Source organism: Numida meleagris, chromosome 1, assembly GCF_002078875.1.
Source record: "Numida meleagris isolate 19003 breed g44 Domestic line chromosome 1, NumMel1.0, whole genome shotgun sequence".
NCBI lineage: Eukaryota > Metazoa > Chordata > Aves > Galliformes > Numididae > Numida > Numida meleagris.
The window spans coordinates 39,374,062-39,394,049 of NC_034409.1; the positions used below are offsets into that span (position 1 = coordinate 39,374,062).

Here is a 19,988-nt window from a genome sequence, read left to right on the forward strand (position 1 = left end):
GCTGAAAGGGTGCATAAAGAATGGTTGAGTTCTTCAATGTGGCGTGGAGCATTGTGGGATTCAGCTCTGTCACCCACATAAAATTGTCTAGAGTCACACTAAGTGCCCAGAAATATCCGCAACATTCACACAGATAGGACACAATCTTACACGGGGATGTGAAGGCCTAAACAAGTTGAACTTCCCCAAGAGAGGGATTTGATGCAGTTGCATGCCTCCAAAGCTTTAATTTCACCAAAACTGGGTGGAGATGACTACTTCAGATGCTGCCATTGGTAATCACCGATTCTTCTCAAGTTTTCCCAATCAGACAGACAGCCACCTTGGAGATGACAGACTGACATTTTGGAGAATGGATGGGGATTAGGAAAGGGAAAGAGTAGGATTGGTGAGGAAGGTATAGGAGTGCTATGTGTATTCTAAGCAATGCAAAAATCTGAAGCTCTGCTGAGTGGAGGACTGCTAAGAGTTGCGTAATTAATCAGTATGTAGTGTGGAGTAGATTGAAATTACATGACTTGTTTCACCATAGTTACTGATATGAACCCAAGCCTAAATGGTGTATTCATCTGTTTCCTTCTGTCAATATTTTTCTGGTTTGGACCTTCCATTTCACTTTTTCCTCACCTTTGCCTATAAGGTCTTTTTATTTTGTAGCAGTTGCATTTCTTTTCTAATGATATCCTAAATGATGTACAATGTGGCTGAACAGCCATCATAAAAGAATAGGACTTTTAGCAGAGTGTTAATGAATCTGGAATTAAATTTGATGTGCAAAACAGTCTGCAAGAATAAGCCATTGCTTTGTGCTGTGCTTCGTGAAGTGACTGAAAACTAGCTCTAGCTGGTACCAGGCTGTTGTCAGGCTGTTTTCATTTTGTTATTGCACATTTAGTAATCACTTAGCATCACAGAGGACTTAGTTAAAAAATGTCCTAGTTGTGCTGATTCATCTGTCATGGTGTCTTTTCATCAAAGAGGGTTTGCTGGCCATTGCATGACCAATCCCATGTTTGAGTGATCAAAAAGTGTTATCTGATACCAAGGAGGGTTATGAAACCTTAAAATATCAATTTCTAATTGTTTCTTTTTAATTTTGTGTCTCCTCTATGAAGAAAATTTTACCTTCATTGGCAGTAATCCTTTTAATGACTTTAGAAACATTGATATATCTAAGATTTTGCAAATAACTTTCTTAACTTACCTAGGATACTTGGCAATTAAAAATAGCTTCTAAAACTGGGGTAGATGAGGAATTTTCCACTGTACTTGAACTATGGTCAACTGTACAAGAAGCACAGAATCTTGGAGAGTATGTGTCTAGGAAGTATCTTGAGACAAAAGCTAGAACAAAGTTGTAGGATTTTTCCTGCCATTTCAGGTGTAAGAGCAATCTACCTTTCACTCATTGAGTTTATACTTCTGATACAATGCTACATGCTTCAATGAAACTGTTCAGCCATTCATCTCCTCCAGGTGAACAGCAGGCACCAGAATGAGCACTGTCAGTGGTTTTCTAAAAGAGTAACCTCCTGTGCATTCATGTTGATTTCTTTTGAATATAGAATGAAATTGAGATATTGAAAGCTGAAAATGATCGTCTAAAGGCAGAGACTGGAAATACTGGAAAGCCTGCCCGGCCATCATCAGAGTCTTCAAGTAGCACATCATCTTCTTCATCGCGGCAATCACTAGGACTTTCTCTGAACAATTTAAACATCACTGAATCTGTTACATCAGGTAAACGTATTTTGAGCACATGCATGGCTCATCAATTTATAATAATTTATTTGTTTTCATCTTCTTAAGAGGCATGTATGAAAATCAAAATGCCTTGTATCGCTCATATGAACATCAGTTACACATTCAGTAAGATGAAGAACAAAGTTGACAGATGTTTCAGAAAAGAACAGAATAGACAGATTTTCTTGTCCATATTGGGCAAATATCAGCATAGTATATGCAATTTTCCTTGTTTATTTACAGATCTCTTCAGTCATCTTCCTTAGCATCATATTTGCATCTTGAGCAGAGGGTGGTCTCAGTTAGCTTTATCCTTTACACTTCTTTTATGTGGTATAGCTAGCTAGCCCATGTTGGACCAAAACATCATTCATGACAGGAGCCAAATCCTGCCTGGCCTTATCCTGCCTGACCTTATTAAGCACTCTCATTGTCTTCCATGAATGAGGGAAAGCAAGCAGAACCGTGGTGTACATCCTGAACATTAACATTTCATTATTTTCCATGCCACAGAGTTTATAACAATAAGCCTTCTACACTTGCTTTGATAATGTAGCCAAGAAACAGAAGTGCTGTCTCTAACATTAGAATCAGAAGCATAGTAGAAGCAAAGCCACGCTCATTAGCATAGACTCCACAGAAAGAATAATGTAGTCTCTGGAAGCAATAAAAATTTGGCTAATAACTGTAGAAAGAGTCTAGGCAAGACTACAGCTGGGAATGAGCCAAACTGCCTGCCTGTAATTTGGGTTGGCAGCCAGACATATTATCTTGCCAGTCATTAATTACTTGGATATTTAAATATTTCTTCTGGTTAGCATCAATTTGATATGAAAATCAGTATATTTTTATTTACATTCCAACCTTTTTTTTTTCCAGTCCTAGCTTTTAGTATGTATGCATTCAAATTGGACCATGATATACAATGGAGTGTTGTGAAAAACAGGAAAAGTTTGCCTATTGTCCCTGCTCGCACATTTGCACGCAAAAATAAATAAATAGAATCAATTTTTTTTTTCAAAAGGGTAATTTTAGAAACTCTTATAATAGCAGCTATTAGCACTTTGTCTCTTGGCTCTCTCTTTGTCTAGATATAGGAAAAAACATAATACAAGCTTTATATAATTTTCTCTGTTATTGGCTCAAGATGTTTCTGTAGCATGCAAAGTAATTACTTTTGGTTGTAAGAAATTAAAGAAATAAGATTACCTAACGAGGAGTAGAGGATTTCATTTGATTATGAATCCAGCCTTTTTGATCATCGTGAGTATCATTTTATTGCTGTGCCAGAGAACTCCAAAGTGTGACAGCTTCCTCCCAAGTTCTGTGGGGTTTCTGAGGCACTACTGAACAAATGTCCCTGTGATGTGAAGAGGTTAATCCTGTTGGGAACTAGGCTAAGACCAGGTAACAAGGGCTTTTGCTCCTCACATTACAAATGCCGTGGCTTTTTCTAGGAAACCAATGTCAACTGGAAATCACCAAAGCTATTCACTGCCTCTTCCCAAGAGTATGTCCATATCCTCCAGATAGGTGAGAGTGAAGAACAGAACACAAGGACCAGTACTGGACTTTCTCTGTCTGATGAAAAGCATGCTGAAGCCCTAACAAAAAGTTTCTGGGGCCACTGTTAGCATAGCTATGTATGCTATCAGAGGCCTAGCAGGAGATAATTAAAGCAATTGGCACACCGCTGAAGTTAGCAGTTAGCCCCACTGGGTGCATCTTCTCAGCTTGTTCTCTCAGTGAGAGAGACCTCTCAGAAGCAAATATATTTTTTTTTTCTAGCCAAAGAATGGTGCCTTGTTCCTAAAGGCTTACAGAAAACTGTATTTGAAAGGCTACCTATGGGTAATTTAGAAACTGAAAAATTTCAGAGGATCAGAGATATTGTAAATTGCCCTCAGATGAACTGTCACATTATGAAAGCTCTTAAGGTTTATCATATATGCCAAAATGCCAAACAAGTGAAGTGAAACATTTAGTGTTGGTGGAACAGAAGAACTGTCTGCCTCGAACAAAACATGCAGATTTGATTTTTTCAAGCTCGCAGCAAAAATGCACTTCATCTGATCCATTAAAAATAAATAAGTAAACAAACCAAGCAGAATCTGCTTTCTAGATCTCAGTTTTCTCGGTCTTGGAGTAAATCGTCAAACATTTTAGATAAGGACCTACTTATTTATAATACATTCATTGAGGTCATATTGATAAGTCTTTTTTCCTTTTGCTTCGAGCAAGTACTTCTGTGACTGAATCTCACTGACACCTTCTTTAATTTGGGGGAAATCAAACTTTGTGGAAACTATGACAAAGTCAATGCATTTGTTCAATCACAACCATGGGAATAAGCAGGATTTATGGTAGTGGATTACTGTGCTGACCTTTGAAGAAAATGCAAATTCATAATCTCTCCTAATTTGATAGTTTAAATGTCTAACATTAAAATCTCTGACAGAACTTCTAGAGGAAGACAGCGGTTTTATTTGCTGCAATAGAGCTACAGGCTCAGCCTTCAGTAAAAAGTACATCCTTCCGGATTCTCGTTTAAGGACTTAGTGAGGAGCTAGAAACAGAGGCACAGTGCAGATCAGAATTGCTCCTTACCTCCAAGAAAACTAAAACTTTTTCTTAGAGGAATGGCTAAATACAGTCACATGTTCTGGAGAAATGCGAAGTGATTTTCTAATGGATTCTCTTTGTAAGCCTGTATTATAGGGGAAAAAGGGCTCTGTCCAAGCCGTGTGTACAGAAGGTTAAAAAAAAAATCTAGAAAGAGAAAAAAATGCAGTTTTACTGGAGCAGCAAACATAACATTACAAGGATTTGTTGTTTTTCTCCTAACAGCATTCTAAAGGGCACAGTGAGTGCCCAAAGACATAAACTCAATTTAAGTTTTAAACAAAGTCTCTTTGTAGATGAATGGTTTTGAACAACTTCCACTAAGGAAAGCAAAGCCAAAATTGTAATGCAAAAATGTCTTTCTTTCTGGTTTCCCAATTCATTTCTACATGATTAATGCTCCTAATATTGACAAATTGTGATTGTCTTTTTATCTCTAACAGAAAAGGAAAAATAGGAATAAATAGAGATTAAAATGATTGCAAGTTGTTGTGATGGCAACCTTTGTTTTTAATCAAAAAACCCTTTGAGCAAATGTTGAACTGATGAGGTGAACATAACTGATATGATTTTTCAGATTGATCTCTTTCCTTCTTTTATTGCAGATATTTTGTTGGATGATGTCACAGATGGAGCAGTCCACAAAGATGGCCATAGTGTGAAAATTTTAGTCACTATAAATAAGGGTTATAGTCGATCCAAGGTAAGTTCATTACCCAGCAGTCACAAAATTATTACTCTTGGCACATTCTTCCATTAAAGTAACTAAGCTCTTTTCAGTATTTTCAGCCAGGAACTGAATGAATGTCCAAAAGGCAGCACCCCTGTTATCCATGTTTAGTTTGGCATTCTCCATAGACTAGTGTCATATGTCCTCCTCCTGCCTTTGTTGTGGCTCAGACATTACCAGTTCTCAGTTTAATTAGTAGTAAGACATTCTGAGACTTGCTAGCTCCGTTTAAAATTAGTTATAAATTAGATATATACTTTATACCTCTTAGAGTGCAATTATGAATATGCTGCTGGGTAATCAATTTGGAATAGCATTGTTGTTTTTTCATGTTCTGTATTGCAGAAATATTATAGAAGTGCAACTTTTATTTACATTCAGCTCTTTATAATTACTGATGAAAGCTTAGAGAAGAATAAGATACTGTATTTCCTTCTGTATAAATATGTACCAAAGTAACATCACCTATACCTGTTTCTGGCATGGAGACTATTAACAAACTTGTAACATCACATACCAAATAATACTACTTCTCTGTACTGGGAAAATTATGACTCTTTATAACAAATTTATTGCCACCATTTTTAGTCCAGTTTGCAAAATATCTGTCTTTTCAGGATCAAAAATCACATGCGTATCTGATAGGATCAATTGGAGTTAGCGGCAAAACAAAATGGGATGTTTTAGATGGTGTAATCAGACGTCTCTTTAAGGTAAGTCTCTAAAAACATAATTCAAGTATGAAGTCAATATCCTTTCTCAGTTAAGAAAAAGCCTACGTGTTTTGGTTTGTCTTACCAAGTCATTTTTTTTTTACCATATAGCTAACACCACTATTAACCTTTACTGTTGATGTTGGTGTACTTCTTTGATGATCACAGCTGTTTTTCTACTGAATTTGACTACAAGAATCTCCTTTCCAAATGAGTTCACCTATACCAAACTATTTTCTGAGCTGTTTTCATTCAATACCTGTATCCATTTTTACATCTTATATTTTCATATAATTTCAGGAATATATTTTCCGAGTGGATCCAGCTGCTAGCCTGGGTTTAAGCTCTGACTGCATTGCTAGCTATTGTATAGGAGATGTAATTAGAGCCCATAGCCTAGAAGTGCCTGAACTGCTGCCTTGTGGATATCTGGTTGGAGATAATAACATCATCACTGTGAACCTGAAAGGTAAAACCCTAAGAATATTTTTGCAGAAACTGTACAGCTCTTCAGCACATTGCTCCATACCTTTTTTTTCTTTCCTAAGGCCTGACCTTTCTGTATTTTGTGTCCAGTTCAAGGAAACCTAAGAATTTCTTTCTCCTTCTCTGTCTGATTGTGAAATTACTGCAGCAAAGTATATATTTCTGAGCAGTAACCAAAGAAGAACAAGCAAACAAACAGAAAAAAAAAAACAAACCAGAAACTGTGATGGGAAATATTTATGCATTGTCCAATTCTTCAGCAGAAATTTGAAACATTTTAAAAGCTGTAGGGATTTGCTGTTGGAGGGGTGAGTGGCCTTCAGAAGAACTGTCCATATATGGATGTGACAACCAGTAACCCTTGTGGCTTTCACATTGACCTTTTTTTTATCATAGTTGCCTGGAGAGTCTGAAACACACATCTTTGCCTCACTGAGCCTTCTCTTCACATTTACTTTGATTTACTTTCTCTCAACCATTTAGTCACACTGACACTGACACTGTTTTATGCTTTGGCCCTGTGTAAGGATATTAGCATTTCCACATTAATGAAGCCCTTGACAGGTGTTTCGTTTAGGAAGTATCTCACCTTGCTTAGAGTATGGCACTGATGTCATCAGATGCTGGGCCAAACCTGTACCTTAGCATGGATGAAGACAAGCCATTTTTCTTTTCTTTCTTTCCCAGGAGTGGAAGAAAACAGTTTGGACAGTTTCGTGTTTGACACATTAATTCCTAAGCCAATTACCCAGCGATACTTTAATTTGCTAATGGAGCATCGCAGAATTATTCTTTCAGGACCCAGTGGCACAGGAAAAACCTATTTAGCTAATAGACTGGCTGAATATATTATAACTAAATCTGGCAGGAAAAAAACTGAAGATGCAATTGCAACTTTTAATGTAGATCACAAGTCAAGCAAGGTAAGTTACAAATGAAATAATGCCTTATTGCCTGGTTTGTAGGGAGAATATAGAGTATACCCTATTAGCTGGCATACTGATTGTTGCTCAGTTAGCATCTTTTTCTACAAGGACTCACACTCCAATTCCAGTTAAGAATAGAGACCAGATCTTTCTATTCTAAACAAACCATTGAAGCACTGAGAATGAAGTCTCAGTGCTCAACTTTTCCTCATTAGAGGAAACCTATCTTAAGGCTATATGCACAGTCACATGTCAATTCTTGAGGTATCTGTAATTCCTTCATCAGAAACGTTACAGAACAGGTGGTCTAACTTGCTTTTGTGTAGTGGCAATAGCAGCCTATTGTTAGTGAAGATTTGAGAATGGGGATTTTGAACCACTGTCTTGGGTGCAGCAATCAACTATAAATATGACTGCTGCCAAGGTTTCTGGTGTACATCGGTCAGGAAGCTGACCATAGTAAAATTGCCTGAATGTGACATTATGTCACATTCAGAGTGATTTACATGGCTCAAATTATCAAGCCTCTAACGTGACTACTGTGGCAGCCCCAGATCATACTAATCACTTGCTATCCTAGATTGGGTATACTCCTAACATGGTACCCCGGGAAAAGAAAATGAAAGGTTTTGTCCAGAGCTTTCTGACTTGCACAGAACATAATGAATGTTAACATAATATAAGAAGGAAGAACATACAGATCTCAAAGGGGTGAGAGAACCATTCCAGTACAAACATTGCTTTCCATTGTCTTTATACAGAAGATTTGTGGTGCCTTTTACTTTGGCGGGGAATGTGCTCATGTTTTATTGCTATACCGCATACACATTTATAATGGAAATTGTCCCACAAATGAGCAAGCTTTTGGATTGCTGGTAAATTGCTTGTTGTATGTAGTGGGTTTCTTCCCCCCCCCCCCCCGCCCTTTGCCTTTCTTTCTATTAGGATTTGCATAGAGCTTTTGAGTTTGTAGTAAAAAAACAGCATTGTCAAATGCCAACTGTGCTCCAACAACACAGATGGTGCTTTTTCTTGGAAGAAACCCATGATGTTCCCTAGAGACACCTGAGTGTAGAAAGACAAACAAAAATCTTTCTTGAAATAAAAAAAGATTACATGTTCTCATTAAAGGGAAGAAGATTCTGCTATCCTCAGTCTGGGAAGTGAAATGACAATAGGAACTTTGCCCATAATGTTGAACATTCCCAACACTGACACAATTAATTACCTCTAGGGAAACAGCTATAAAACTGTATAGCCCAGACCCTCAAGAGCAATAAAGCATCAAGGAAACTATATAATTTTGATTATAGAAGGCTTGCTTTTACTTTAGCACTAAATGACAGCCAGACAGATGTCTGGCTAACAAAGATTCACACAAGGACCTTTACTATGAGATGTGATATAGTAACCCCAAAAGGTCAGATTTACAACAAGTATGGTAAAAGGAGATACCTATGGAAGCAGTTCAATATGCTTAGTTTGTGTGACAATTTGGTTGGATTTTNAGTATGGTAAAAGGAGATACCTATGGAAGCAGTTCAATATGCTTAGTTTGTGTGACAATTTGGTTGGATTTTGTTTCTTTTTTTTTTTTTTTTTTTTGGATTTTGGTTTGTTTCATTGTTTAATATATATGTGGTATTCATAAAAATGGGTAGGATATTTTATTGCAACCTGATTTCTACTGGACATACTTTGCCATCAGGTTTCTAAGAACAGTATCTACCAAATAGGAATGTGTCTGTTTCAGTCATTTGCCTTAAGTTTAGAGCCTTTGTTCTTCCTAGCACGTGGCTTCAGTGTTGTCCCGTCTAAGAAGCATGTGCTCATCCAGCTGAGCGGTCCACAGTGGTGAAACTCTGTAGCAGCCTCTCTATATTTCTGAAATTCTTTCCCTCTGAAATAACATCTGTGGTCTAATTGGGTTAACCTTTTGTGGTTTTTATTAATTCTGCTGAAGGATCTGCGACAATACCTAGCTAACCTAGCCGAGCAATGCAGTGCTGACAACAATGGTGCTGACCTCCCTGTGGTCATAATTCTGGATAACCTCCACCATATCAGTTCACTAAGTGACATCTTCAATGGTTTCCTCAATTGTAAATATAATAAATGGTAAGTAGAAGCTCTTTTCTCCCCTTTCACACACGACATTAAAACAGTAAAAGCTGTTTATTACTTTGCAAAATAAAACGTCCCAATAAATACTTAGGCTCCCTGAGGCTATCAGCAAAGCCTCTCTACAGGACCTTTAATTTAAGCGCTTGAATAATTTTGACCCTCTTCAGCCAAGTACTTATGTGCCAACTTTATGACCTCATGCATCTCAGCGAGACTGAATTTAAGAATGTACTTAAATGCTTGACTGAATTAGGGTCCTATCTCTTTTGTCCTGACAGATCACGTAAGATCATTAGTACCGTGAGGTTGGCTTATGGGAGAGTAGTAAGAAATGTGCTTTATAATAGGGGAATTTGGGACATGTGTGAACACATGAACCATTCCATGAAGAAGCAACTGTGGATAGTTTTTCTGTGAGTTGTAATAGTGAAGAACTGTGAAGTTAGCTGAACATCCTTTATTGCCAAGCAAGAATACAATGTTTTCTAGGATTTCTACTCGTCATTTACATTGACTATTTCTACAGTAAAAGCACCATCGTAGGGACTTCCCCTCATAAAAATGCTGAATGCTATGTCTTACTCATGAGATTCATGTGGCTTCTGAAATTAAAATTCTAAGCTTCCTACAAAATAACGAGGCACATGAGCAAAGAGTTGCCTCATTTATTCTTTATTGCAGATGAGTGCTAGTAAACTACAAATGTATAGAGAGGGAAATCATACAAGAACAAGCATTACAAAAAGGAATACCACAGAAGTATTTTAAATCAAAGATTAGAACACATCCACACTCTTCAAAATTAGCCTAGTGCAAATAAGATTAAGAATATTCCTTGAATATCTGAAAGGATTATCCCTCAACAAAAGATGCTACTTCTCGTTCCAGTCCCTATATTATTGGAACTATGAACCAGGGAGTTTCCTCCTCGCCAAATCTGGAGCTGCATCACAATTTCAGGTACCTTCACTTTGTTTTCACTATGTCTGTGTTTGCACAGAACTCTCAAGCTCCCTGCTCCTCTGACTAGCTCTTCAACAAACATTGATCTTGTGTCTCATCACAGCAAAGTGTTTGAGCTTCTGTGAATCCTCTGTACTGAGAGGTCTCAGTATGGTTTTTGGGAATGCTGAAAGAAATAAGATGCTTTCCAGCATCTCTTGCATTATGCTCAACATGATGGCATTCTTGCATTTCATTTGTCTTCAACAATGTCTTGAATTCCTGCTGAGACCTGTAACAGTGAACAATAATGCAGTTTATTAGAGCAGTTGTATACTTGCTGGCTCACAAGACTTAGAAGCTTATGACATTATTGTCATGTATATGTTAAAGAGGAAATTATATACTTGCAATTCATTACTACTTGACATTTATCTTTTCTGCCTAGGTGGGTGCTGTGTGCTAATCACACAGAGCCTGTTAAAGGTTTCTTAGGAAGATACCTGAGAAGGAAACTGATTGAGACTGAAATAGAAAAGAACATACGCAATAATGAGCTCATCAAAATCATTGACTGGATCCCAAAAACATGGCATCATCTCAACAGCTTCCTAGAAACACACAGCTCTTCAGATGTAACCATTGGTGAGTCTTAGTGAATTGGTTTGAAATAAAGACACAGGCTGACTGTTGTAGAGATTTGTGAAAGTTGAATTCTTTTTTTAAAACTTGTCGTCTCTCAGTGGTAAATACAACATAAGTGTGGGGAATTTGCGTAGTTAGTGTTGCCAGCAAGGCTGAAATGGAAAGATAGTATATAGATAATATATAGATAAATACCAAATAGTCCTGGTATTTATGCTTTGGTTGCTAAAGACTCTCAAGTAAATTGCTATCATTTTAAAAAATTAACTCTTCAAAGTATTACCTCAATAGCAACTTCGTTAAACTTAATTTTTTCTGGCCATCACACTGCAGCATAATCAAAGCAATAAAAACACTTGGACTGTCAGTTCTGCAAACTAGCAAGTGGAAGATATACCTGAGGTATTTTAGTGGAAAAGCTGTGTTAGCAAGAAGTCATCATTTTACATAGGTTTGGCAGTAAAACTGGTAAGTGGTCATCCAACCTTAGAACTGGATAAAGTGATGCTAGTTCATTTTCAATTAACGAGTTACTGGTAGATCCTATACTGTAGTCCTGTATTCATATTCTCTACACTTGAGTGCTACTTTTTTAATTCCATGAAGATTATTTTCAGTGGGCTCACTAAATCTACTTTTTCAATACACAACTTGACTTCTCAGGTCCTCGCCTTTTCCTCCCTTGTCCCATGGATGTTGATGGCTCCAGAGTGTGGTTCACAGACCTCTGGAACTACTCCTTGGTGCCATATCTTCTGGAAGCAGTGAGAGAAGGACTTCAGGTATGTCATTTGCTTCCTAGCAATTGTTTATAGGCTTCCTCTAAGTTACTTTTAACTAATGCATCCAAGTGTGAATGCTTTCGAATTTGTAAGAAAAAAAATCTATGATGAGATCATAGATAGCTTGTTTGGCTCCTTTTGACTTGCTCATAACCTGAGCAGGTCTCAGTCTACATCTGCATGTGAGAGTCAATAAATCCTACACTGGTGTAAGAAAAGAGCTTTGGTCTGCCTGATCTTCTCCAACATATGTAGAGGAGTACACAGAGGAGGGACATGGAGGAAAGCTTGTGAACAAGGATATTTTCACCATCCAGAAGATTTAGATAATTTACTCTTTGCCCATGCTGAACATGAAGATCTGTCCCTTTTCATCCTTGTATCTTGCACTGCCACTTGTATCTCCCTGAATTTTGTCCTTTCCTTATTTCTTTCTCTGTATGGGCTTTCTACTGACTGTAATTATCCTTGTGTATAACAGCACTATCAGTTCAGAGTACTTTGTTGTTCCCTCCATCCTGTCTTCTCTGAACCTAGGTTTTAACCTAGTTCCAGTCTCTTAACATTCTCTGTCTATTGATATTGAACCAGTAACGTTTAATAGTAATTTTAATAGGACTACAGATAGTTTCACCGTCTCAAGGACTGCATGCTGTCCCATGTAGGTTAAGATCTGGGACCACTGCACAGTTTTGGAGGAAACCTAAATCTTGAAATTAATCCAGATTTTTTTTCCATTTGTATTTGGCTTTCTCCCTTTTCCTTTCCTTTTATGTCCTGCAACTCTGTGCCCTCTGACAAGGCGCATTGTGCAAAGGCTTTTATTTTTTGCCACACATGACAGTGAAAGAAATTACTTCATGGTGCAGAGGGGATGGTTATGGAATAGTCAAAGATCCATGTAAGCAGCTGCAGGTTCTTTATCGCCTTGTACTGACATAGTGGCATGCTGACAAGATGGAGGTTTCGCATCTTGCCTGTTGAATAGCTCACTCTCTCCTAAATCTACTTATCTCTCTGGAAATTACAGGGTGTTTATGCTGTGCAAAAAACTTCCAAACATCCAATAGAACAGCCACAGTGAGATTAACAGCACTTGTTCAGAACAGCCATAAAAACGCAGTGATATTCATCGTGTTCATATTTTTCCAAGTATACAGGGTACCTCCTTAAATAAAAACTTCAATTTTGGAGCAGAAGATGGCAGCAGACAGAAGAAAATATGTTGTTTCATGAGCCATTCCACTTTTTATATGCTTTGGATGCCTTCCAAAGAACAGCATTACTAACAATAAACAGAAACCTTTTATATGATATAGTTAGATGTCCCTGGAACCAGGGAAGGGTAGAAAATGACTTTCTAGCCTGGTACTTTGTAAGCTCACTTGTCAGACACACAGTTTACAAACCTTGCCCCAGCTTCCGGGAAGGGTTTAGCCACCGTTCATCTCAGATGAGAAGCAGTGCTACCTACAGCCAGGAGATGGGAGTCGGCTTGCTGCCTTCCTGAGAAACATTTCCTCTTGGCTTGTTTAATCAGATCCCTTCTAAGCAGCCGAGCCTCTGTGTAGGGCAGAAGAAGTCTGAGCGTATCTCTGTACACAATACCAGGAACTTGGCTGCCTAATCTGAAACTCTGGATCCAGCAAGTGCCTGGGAGCGGGTGTTACAGTGATAAGCACAACTCATCTCTCTGGCTTCAGCACTAGAATCCTTCACTGTTTGAACCGCGTTAGGAGCACAGCCCATCTAAATGCCTCTGCCAGTGTTACTCTTTTTCTTGGATTGTGTGAAGCTGTTTGAGCTGAGAGAGATCATAGAAAGCCCTGGTGGCAGGCTCCCAAGCCCCATGTGTCGTTGTCACTGAAGGCAGCACAGCTAAAGGAAATCTGTAAAGCTGCAGCCAAGGGTCTCTCAGTTGACGTGTTGCTTGTGAACAGCAGTATAGAGAGGGTGCATTTTAGTGAGGAAGTTGCCAGATCTCCTAAACATACAGTATTCTCATTCTTCCTTCCTTCTGGACCTTACAGATTTATAAGCCTACTTTGCAGTAGGGAAAACTTATCCTTTGTGAATTTCTTCTCTTAACCTTGTGAAAGATCTCAAGGTTTGGACAGACATCTGCTTCTGCATCCCATTTTGTTAGGAGAAGAGAACAATCAGGGCTGGCACTTCCTAATTCATTTCAAACAAAATCCAGTTAACTTGAATGTTTTAGATATATCAAAGATGATTTCACCTTACATCTTAAGCAAGTTACCTAAAGGTCTCATTTCTCGTACCAAAAGCTTGAAGCTTCTACCGTTTCCTACAAGTATCACTAGTTACGGAGTGCTTTTCAACTTGCATCCACTCTGAGTGTTGAAGGAGCACTAATGGAGATGAAGTCTTTCCAGTGTGTTACCATATCTGAGTGCTGAGCATGTTTGAAAGCAAACCTTTTACTAGAATGCTTTAGATAAATTTGATGACTTTTGTCTGCTATTAAAACAGGTACTGAAAATTGTAGGATACTTATCTGTGTTATCTCCACTCTACAGATGTTTGGTAAGAGGGCACCCTGGGAAGATCCCTCCAAGTGGGTAGCTGACACATATCCATGGAGCTCTGCATCTCTACAGCATGAGTGGCCATCGTTACTTCAGTTAAGACCAGAAGATGTTGGTTATGAAGGTTATGCATCAGCAAAAGAAGGAACAACTTCGAAGCACGTTCCACAGACTGATACAGAGGGGGATCCCTTGGTAAGATTTAAACTTAGGGAAAAATGATTTTCTGTATGTGCTTTGCTGTCACAGGTTAAATTGTACATTATACATTAAAAAATGTGTTGCATTCCTGTTCCAAAGTATGCTTTTAAAATGAAACCTACTGTAGGTTATAAGAATTAAGGAAAATAAAAGGAAAATCTAGCAAGAGGGCAAGAATCACCATCACACTGATATGTCCCTTAATTACAAGCATTTTCCATCTGCCCAGAAATGTTTCCATGTATCTACTACTCATCATTCAGGTATCACTCTTAAGCGGCTTGATTAATCAGCTTACTCTGAATAGACCTTTCCAGGACTGACAGTTTGTCATCTATATCCTATGTATAAAGAATATCCTATATATAGGAAGGATAACTGGGAAACTCACATTATCTAACTTTGCTATTGTAGAGAATTTAGTGGAAATTTAAATTAGGCAGCTACCCTTCCATTCCTCTGCACATTTCAAGAAAACTTATGATGGTATAATAGTCATAATGTAAAAAGAATGCAAATGTTAAAAGATAAGATGTTGATTTCTTTAAATGCCATATATTGTTTTATCTAAATGTGATCCCAAATGTTTGGGATTAGGCATTGCCTCTTGTGGTAATGGCATGTTAAATTGCATATATTGAGCTGCTGTTCCCATATAGTACTTTTTTCAATAGACTATCTGTCATAATTTGTAATACTATTTCAGAGAATTGTACCTCCGGAATGCAGGGAGCTCTTGGAAAAAGGGAATTTCCTAGAGGAAAATGCATAAAACTCTTATCATTACTAAAGCAATGACTTCCCAGTCTCCCTGAAATGTCTGGGGAAGCATTTGGTACCCAAGTCAGACCTTGCATCCCAAGGAAGTGTAGAGAATCAGCTCATCTGATCTCATTTTCCATAGCATAAGATTTAGAGTGATTGTTTGACCCTGTGATTTGGCCTGTCAGTGAGCATATTGTCCAGGCTTCCAGCACATACACATCTCCTTCCACTAGGATGACAATACTTGGGCAGGCAGATTTCAGGCATCCTATCACCCATGCTTCCTGCACACTGTGACCATTTGTTGTTTATAGCTTCCTCTATATGACCAGCTGTCAGAAGCTGAAACTTGTGAATGTGCAGCTTGAGGGGGAGCTCACGGGGAGACACAGTGACACATGGGGAGCATGATCATATCTAAAAACTGTGCTTGTGCAAGCAGGACATTTCACAGGAAGGCTGTGAACCATTGCATGTATCCAGTATTCTTCCGCACGGATGTTTCTTAACCTTCAGTGAAATCTTCCTGATATCATTAGAGAATATTAAATCCTCCTCAGTTCCTGGAGAAATCTGCAAACTGTGTGGGTTGAAGTCACAGAAATGTAAGGATTCCCATGAAAACAGGGAAAAAGAGCTTAACATGCATAGACAAAGATGTGGCTTTGCCTGGTTTCTTTCATTGCCTGTTTTTCCAATTGACAACTTATTTATTCCTTAAAAAAAAAACTAAATCAGTATCAACATCGCTTGAAGCCCTGAGTATGCTGGTAGAAGTAGATGTTTTATAAATAAAATCCTAGCAGTTATACAGTTTGGTATCAAGCACTCAAGTAATTTTCTGGGGCTTATTGCTGTCTTTTGATGTCTTTTTTTCAGGTGGCCTAAAGTCCTAACAATGCCCAAATGACTTATTTGGGGCTCTCCCTCTCCTGGGAAGGAGGCTCTGTTGCTGCTCTCCTGCTGGGCCCGTTCCCTCAGCAGCAGATGGGACCCTTTTAGGAAGCAGCTGGCCTCAGACCACCCCGTGCCCACTCCCTCCCATTCTCTCTCTTGCAGAGGGGCTATGTTAGTGTGATTTTTGTTTGCAGTTGGTTTTCCAATGTGATGCGTCTGTGCCATCCAAAAATATTCTGGAAGCTCGACTGTCTCCAAATATGGGCCCAGATGTCCGGCTGTGATATGGCTTTCTTCCCCTGCTGGTGGTGCAGCTGCAGCCGTTCTCACCCTTGAATGAAAGAGAGCTATCAGGCAGCATCATTATATCCCTCTGGCTCTGTGGACCTTTAAACTCACGTTGCTATTTAAAGACCAGAAGGCAGCAAAAAGGGTAGCAGGAGGAGCTGCTGACTCCCTGCCCTTTCGGAAATCCTTTTGTACGGTCCCCTCAGCTAGATACCAGCACACTTCATACACCAAGGCAGCTTAATTAAATTTTAACACAGACGCTGCAGCATTAAATGAGACAAGATTATGTAAACATTTCTTTCTTCTTTCAGATGAATATGCTAATGAGGCTTCAAGAGGCAGCCAACTTTTCGAGCGCACAAAGCTGTGACAGCGATAGCACCAGCCACCACGATGACATTTTGGATTCATCCCTTGAATCTACTCTCTGAAATGGACAGCCCTTGGTGGAGGATTATGGTAAAATCTGCTTCCACGAGACCACTGCCAGTATTAAAGCAGCACGCCAAGGTCCCTGAATGAGAACGGTGTGTTGTAGATAGGCAGGAGACCTAACTGCAAAGTCAGGAAGAAAAATTGAAGTGGAAAGCTTGAATTAGTTTAATTTCAAGGCATTTTGATACCTATGGAGCCAAGCGAGACTCCATTTGTCAACTGGAAGGGGCCCTGGATCGAGGGCATCTAAGCAGATTGCACACATGTTAGCCAAACTGGAATTTTTTTTTCCTTTTCCTCTCTCTTTCTCTCTCTCTCTCTCTGCCTCTCTCTCTCTGTCTCTGTTTATCTGTACAAGTTTACGGTGCAACTTCTTTTGTTGATTTTTTTTTTCCTTTCCTTTACCTTGAGGCGCTGCATGAACAATGCGGTCTTCTAATTCTCTTCTAACCTCTGTTGTGCCACGTGGTGCTGGTCACAGGACTGCAGTGGTGTTGGTGTTGTACGCTACTGCCCATTCCAAAATGAATCAAAGATGATGATCGTAACTCAGAAAGCACAAACAGTATTGTGCAATCACCAGAAAACATGACTGTGATATGCTGGATAAGTGCCAATTTAATTCTAACTGCCATGGTCACGGTGATGCGCTCCATCAAGTTTTTAGTATACGAGTCACAGATTTTATAAAGTTGTTTTTACCACAAAGGTCTTTTTTAACCACCTGCCCACTCCTTAACAACAGTTTTATACCAATTATTAACCAACACTGATTAAAGGCTTCTTAGGGCTTCATTTGTTTGAGCCTTTTCAGTGAAAGAAGGAACATTTCTTATGGTGCTGTCTCACTGCCTTAAAACAGATTTCTAGAACAGTTTTACAGTTGGTTTAATTCCTAAACCATTGGTAATTTACACTGTTTTTTTCTTCATTTACTAATGAGAAAGCGTCAGTTAACACAGTAGCCTCATATCTGTATATCATGATTTTTTAAAGAAATGGATAGGAGAAAGAACAGTTGCTATATAATATTTTTATCTTGTGAATAGATTGCTCTGCCTACCCTCAGAAATACACAAGGAACCCAAACCCACTTCCACTGCCACCTAAACGCTGAGAAAATCGGCTCAAATCCATTTGGTCCCATGGAATGGAGTTTTTGGAGGACAGATGTTTTGAATTTTTATCCAGCAGAGCTGGATGCACTTGATGCAGCATGAGCACAAATATATGGTTTTGGTTTTGGTTTTTTTTTTTTTTCCTTTTTCTGGTTTTAGCATGTTGTTTTTGATTGCTATTGTTGTACATGAAAAATTCAGCATAGAAGAACACTGAAGCAGTGATGTCCACTGTGGAAGAGGAAGAGTTTATACTGTAAAAGTGGGTTGGTTTTGCACAGTCTATTGGGTGGGTAATGTAAATATATGAAAAAAAAAAAGAAAAAAAGAAAAAAGAAAAAAAAAAGCCTTGCACAAATCAAATAAAAACAAGCAAACAAACAAAAAAAAATGTATTTTATTCTGTTGGTGTTAAGAGATGTTTCACTTGCTGAGATCTCCAGTATGTTACAAACAAACACAGAATGCAAACCTTAAAAGCTGTTCTTTCTTACCTGGTGTGTTTGTCCTGTACTTACAGTTGTTATGACTATGCAGGAGCTGTCAGTGCTACGGTGAGCATGTTTCAATATCTCTATGAAACCAATACATTTTGGGGGACAAAACATCTGGAAATGTTCTAAGTGCATATGTCATGGCAGGCTACAACCAGATTGCATTAAAACTGCTCAGAATAATCGGAAGTGCTCTTTTACCACAAGAGGCATCCGGTTCAAATAGGTGCATATAAACCAGAAGGTACCTAAGGGCTTTGGCATTGTGTAGAAGTGTCCTGTACACCTCCATCGATGTTACCTTCAGGATGTGTATTTGGTGCTATTAACTGTGGCCACCCCGTGGTCACTCACTGTAAAACAAAGATACAATCAATGCAGTTTTCAAATGGCACTGAGCTGCATCACTGAATCTAGAGGTTCCTACACGGTGCTATTGCCCTAATAAAACTCCAGCTGATGTTATGCATGTAGGATTCAGCCAGACCAACATGGCCCCAGAAGCTGGATCTGTTTCTGTTTGTAAAATGTCAGTGCATACATCCTGACTGACTCAAAGAATTAAAGGAAAGCTGTTCTTTCCTGTACCTGTGCTCTGAGCAAACCTGCAGATCTCTTCCTGCCATATTTAACACACAAACACACGATCCCACATACACAAAACTTCCTGCAATACATCTCAGTGAGTCCACCTAGTTTACAACTCAGAAATTGTTTGTGAAACATTTGTGTGTATACATTTTATATTTTGTACATTTTTGATGTAACATATCGTGTAAATAGACAGAAACAGTGAAATAAATCATCTGAAAAGTTTTGTAGTCTTTGTAAAGCCCTAATAATAAGTATTTGGTGTCATCGGACTTAACTGGATGATGTATTTTCTATTGGTTTATTGTTCCTCTAGCTTGTAAACCAGCTTGCGTATATTTTTTTGCAGGTGTGCACACTGTATCTGTCTAAATTATTACTTTGCCATTAAAGTGGAATTATTTATTGAAAACAGTCTGGTGTTTTTGCAGTCAGGACCACTTAACAGTTATACATTATGTCAAACAAAAACAGAGAAACGACACGACAAGTTGAAGAATGCAATGTTCTGAATTCAGCAGAACTCATCTTGGTAAAAACAAAGTGAAGTATTGCTTCTAGTTCCAGGATTCAGTATTATTTTAGGCCAGCTGTTTCCATGGTGAGAACAGGCTGTGGAGTTCAGAAACAACTTTACAGGTTTCCCATTTTCAAGATTATCTTCAAATTTAAGGATATTGATTTTGGTGGTGGTAGACATGCACAGAACTGCTGGAACAGTATTATGGCTCATTTTCAAACCTGAAGGATTAAGGGACGCTTCCTCAGCAGGTATAAATCAATGAAATTTAACAGAATTCAAAGAAAGCAAGTAGAAATATGTTAGTTGGATAATCAAAGGTAGTTTGAGGCTGGAAGAGATCATTATGATCCTGTGAGTGGTAGCACCTCCGCTCTAAACCTTAGCAGCAACTCTGTAATTTACCTGAAATTG

General features: G+C 38.5%; 1 protein-coding gene across 8 annotated transcripts in view; it reads left to right on the forward strand.

Annotated features, from left to right (window-relative positions):
* NAV3 (neuron navigator 3) overlaps nt 1-19,466 on the forward strand; it is a 265,107-nt gene extending 245,641 nt beyond the window's left edge. For all 8 annotated transcript variants that reach the window (XM_021385228.1, XM_021385230.1, XM_021385232.1 and 5 more), the window contains 11 exons: nt 1,566-1,740; nt 4,971-5,068; nt 5,713-5,808; nt 6,109-6,277; nt 6,982-7,217; nt 9,184-9,338; nt 10,233-10,304; nt 10,735-10,931; nt 11,595-11,713; nt 14,254-14,457; nt 16,728-19,466. In XM_021385228.1, coding sequence (XP_021240903.1) covers nt 1,566-1,740; nt 4,971-5,068; nt 5,713-5,808; nt 6,109-6,277; nt 6,982-7,217; nt 9,184-9,338; nt 10,233-10,304; nt 10,735-10,931; nt 11,595-11,713; nt 14,254-14,457; nt 16,728-16,847 — 1,641 coding nt within the window. In that variant the 3' untranslated portion in view covers nt 16,848-19,466. The remainder of the gene's footprint in view (nt 1-1,565; nt 1,741-4,970; nt 5,069-5,712; nt 5,809-6,108; nt 6,278-6,981; nt 7,218-9,183; nt 9,339-10,232; nt 10,305-10,734; nt 10,932-11,594; nt 11,714-14,253; nt 14,458-16,727) is intronic.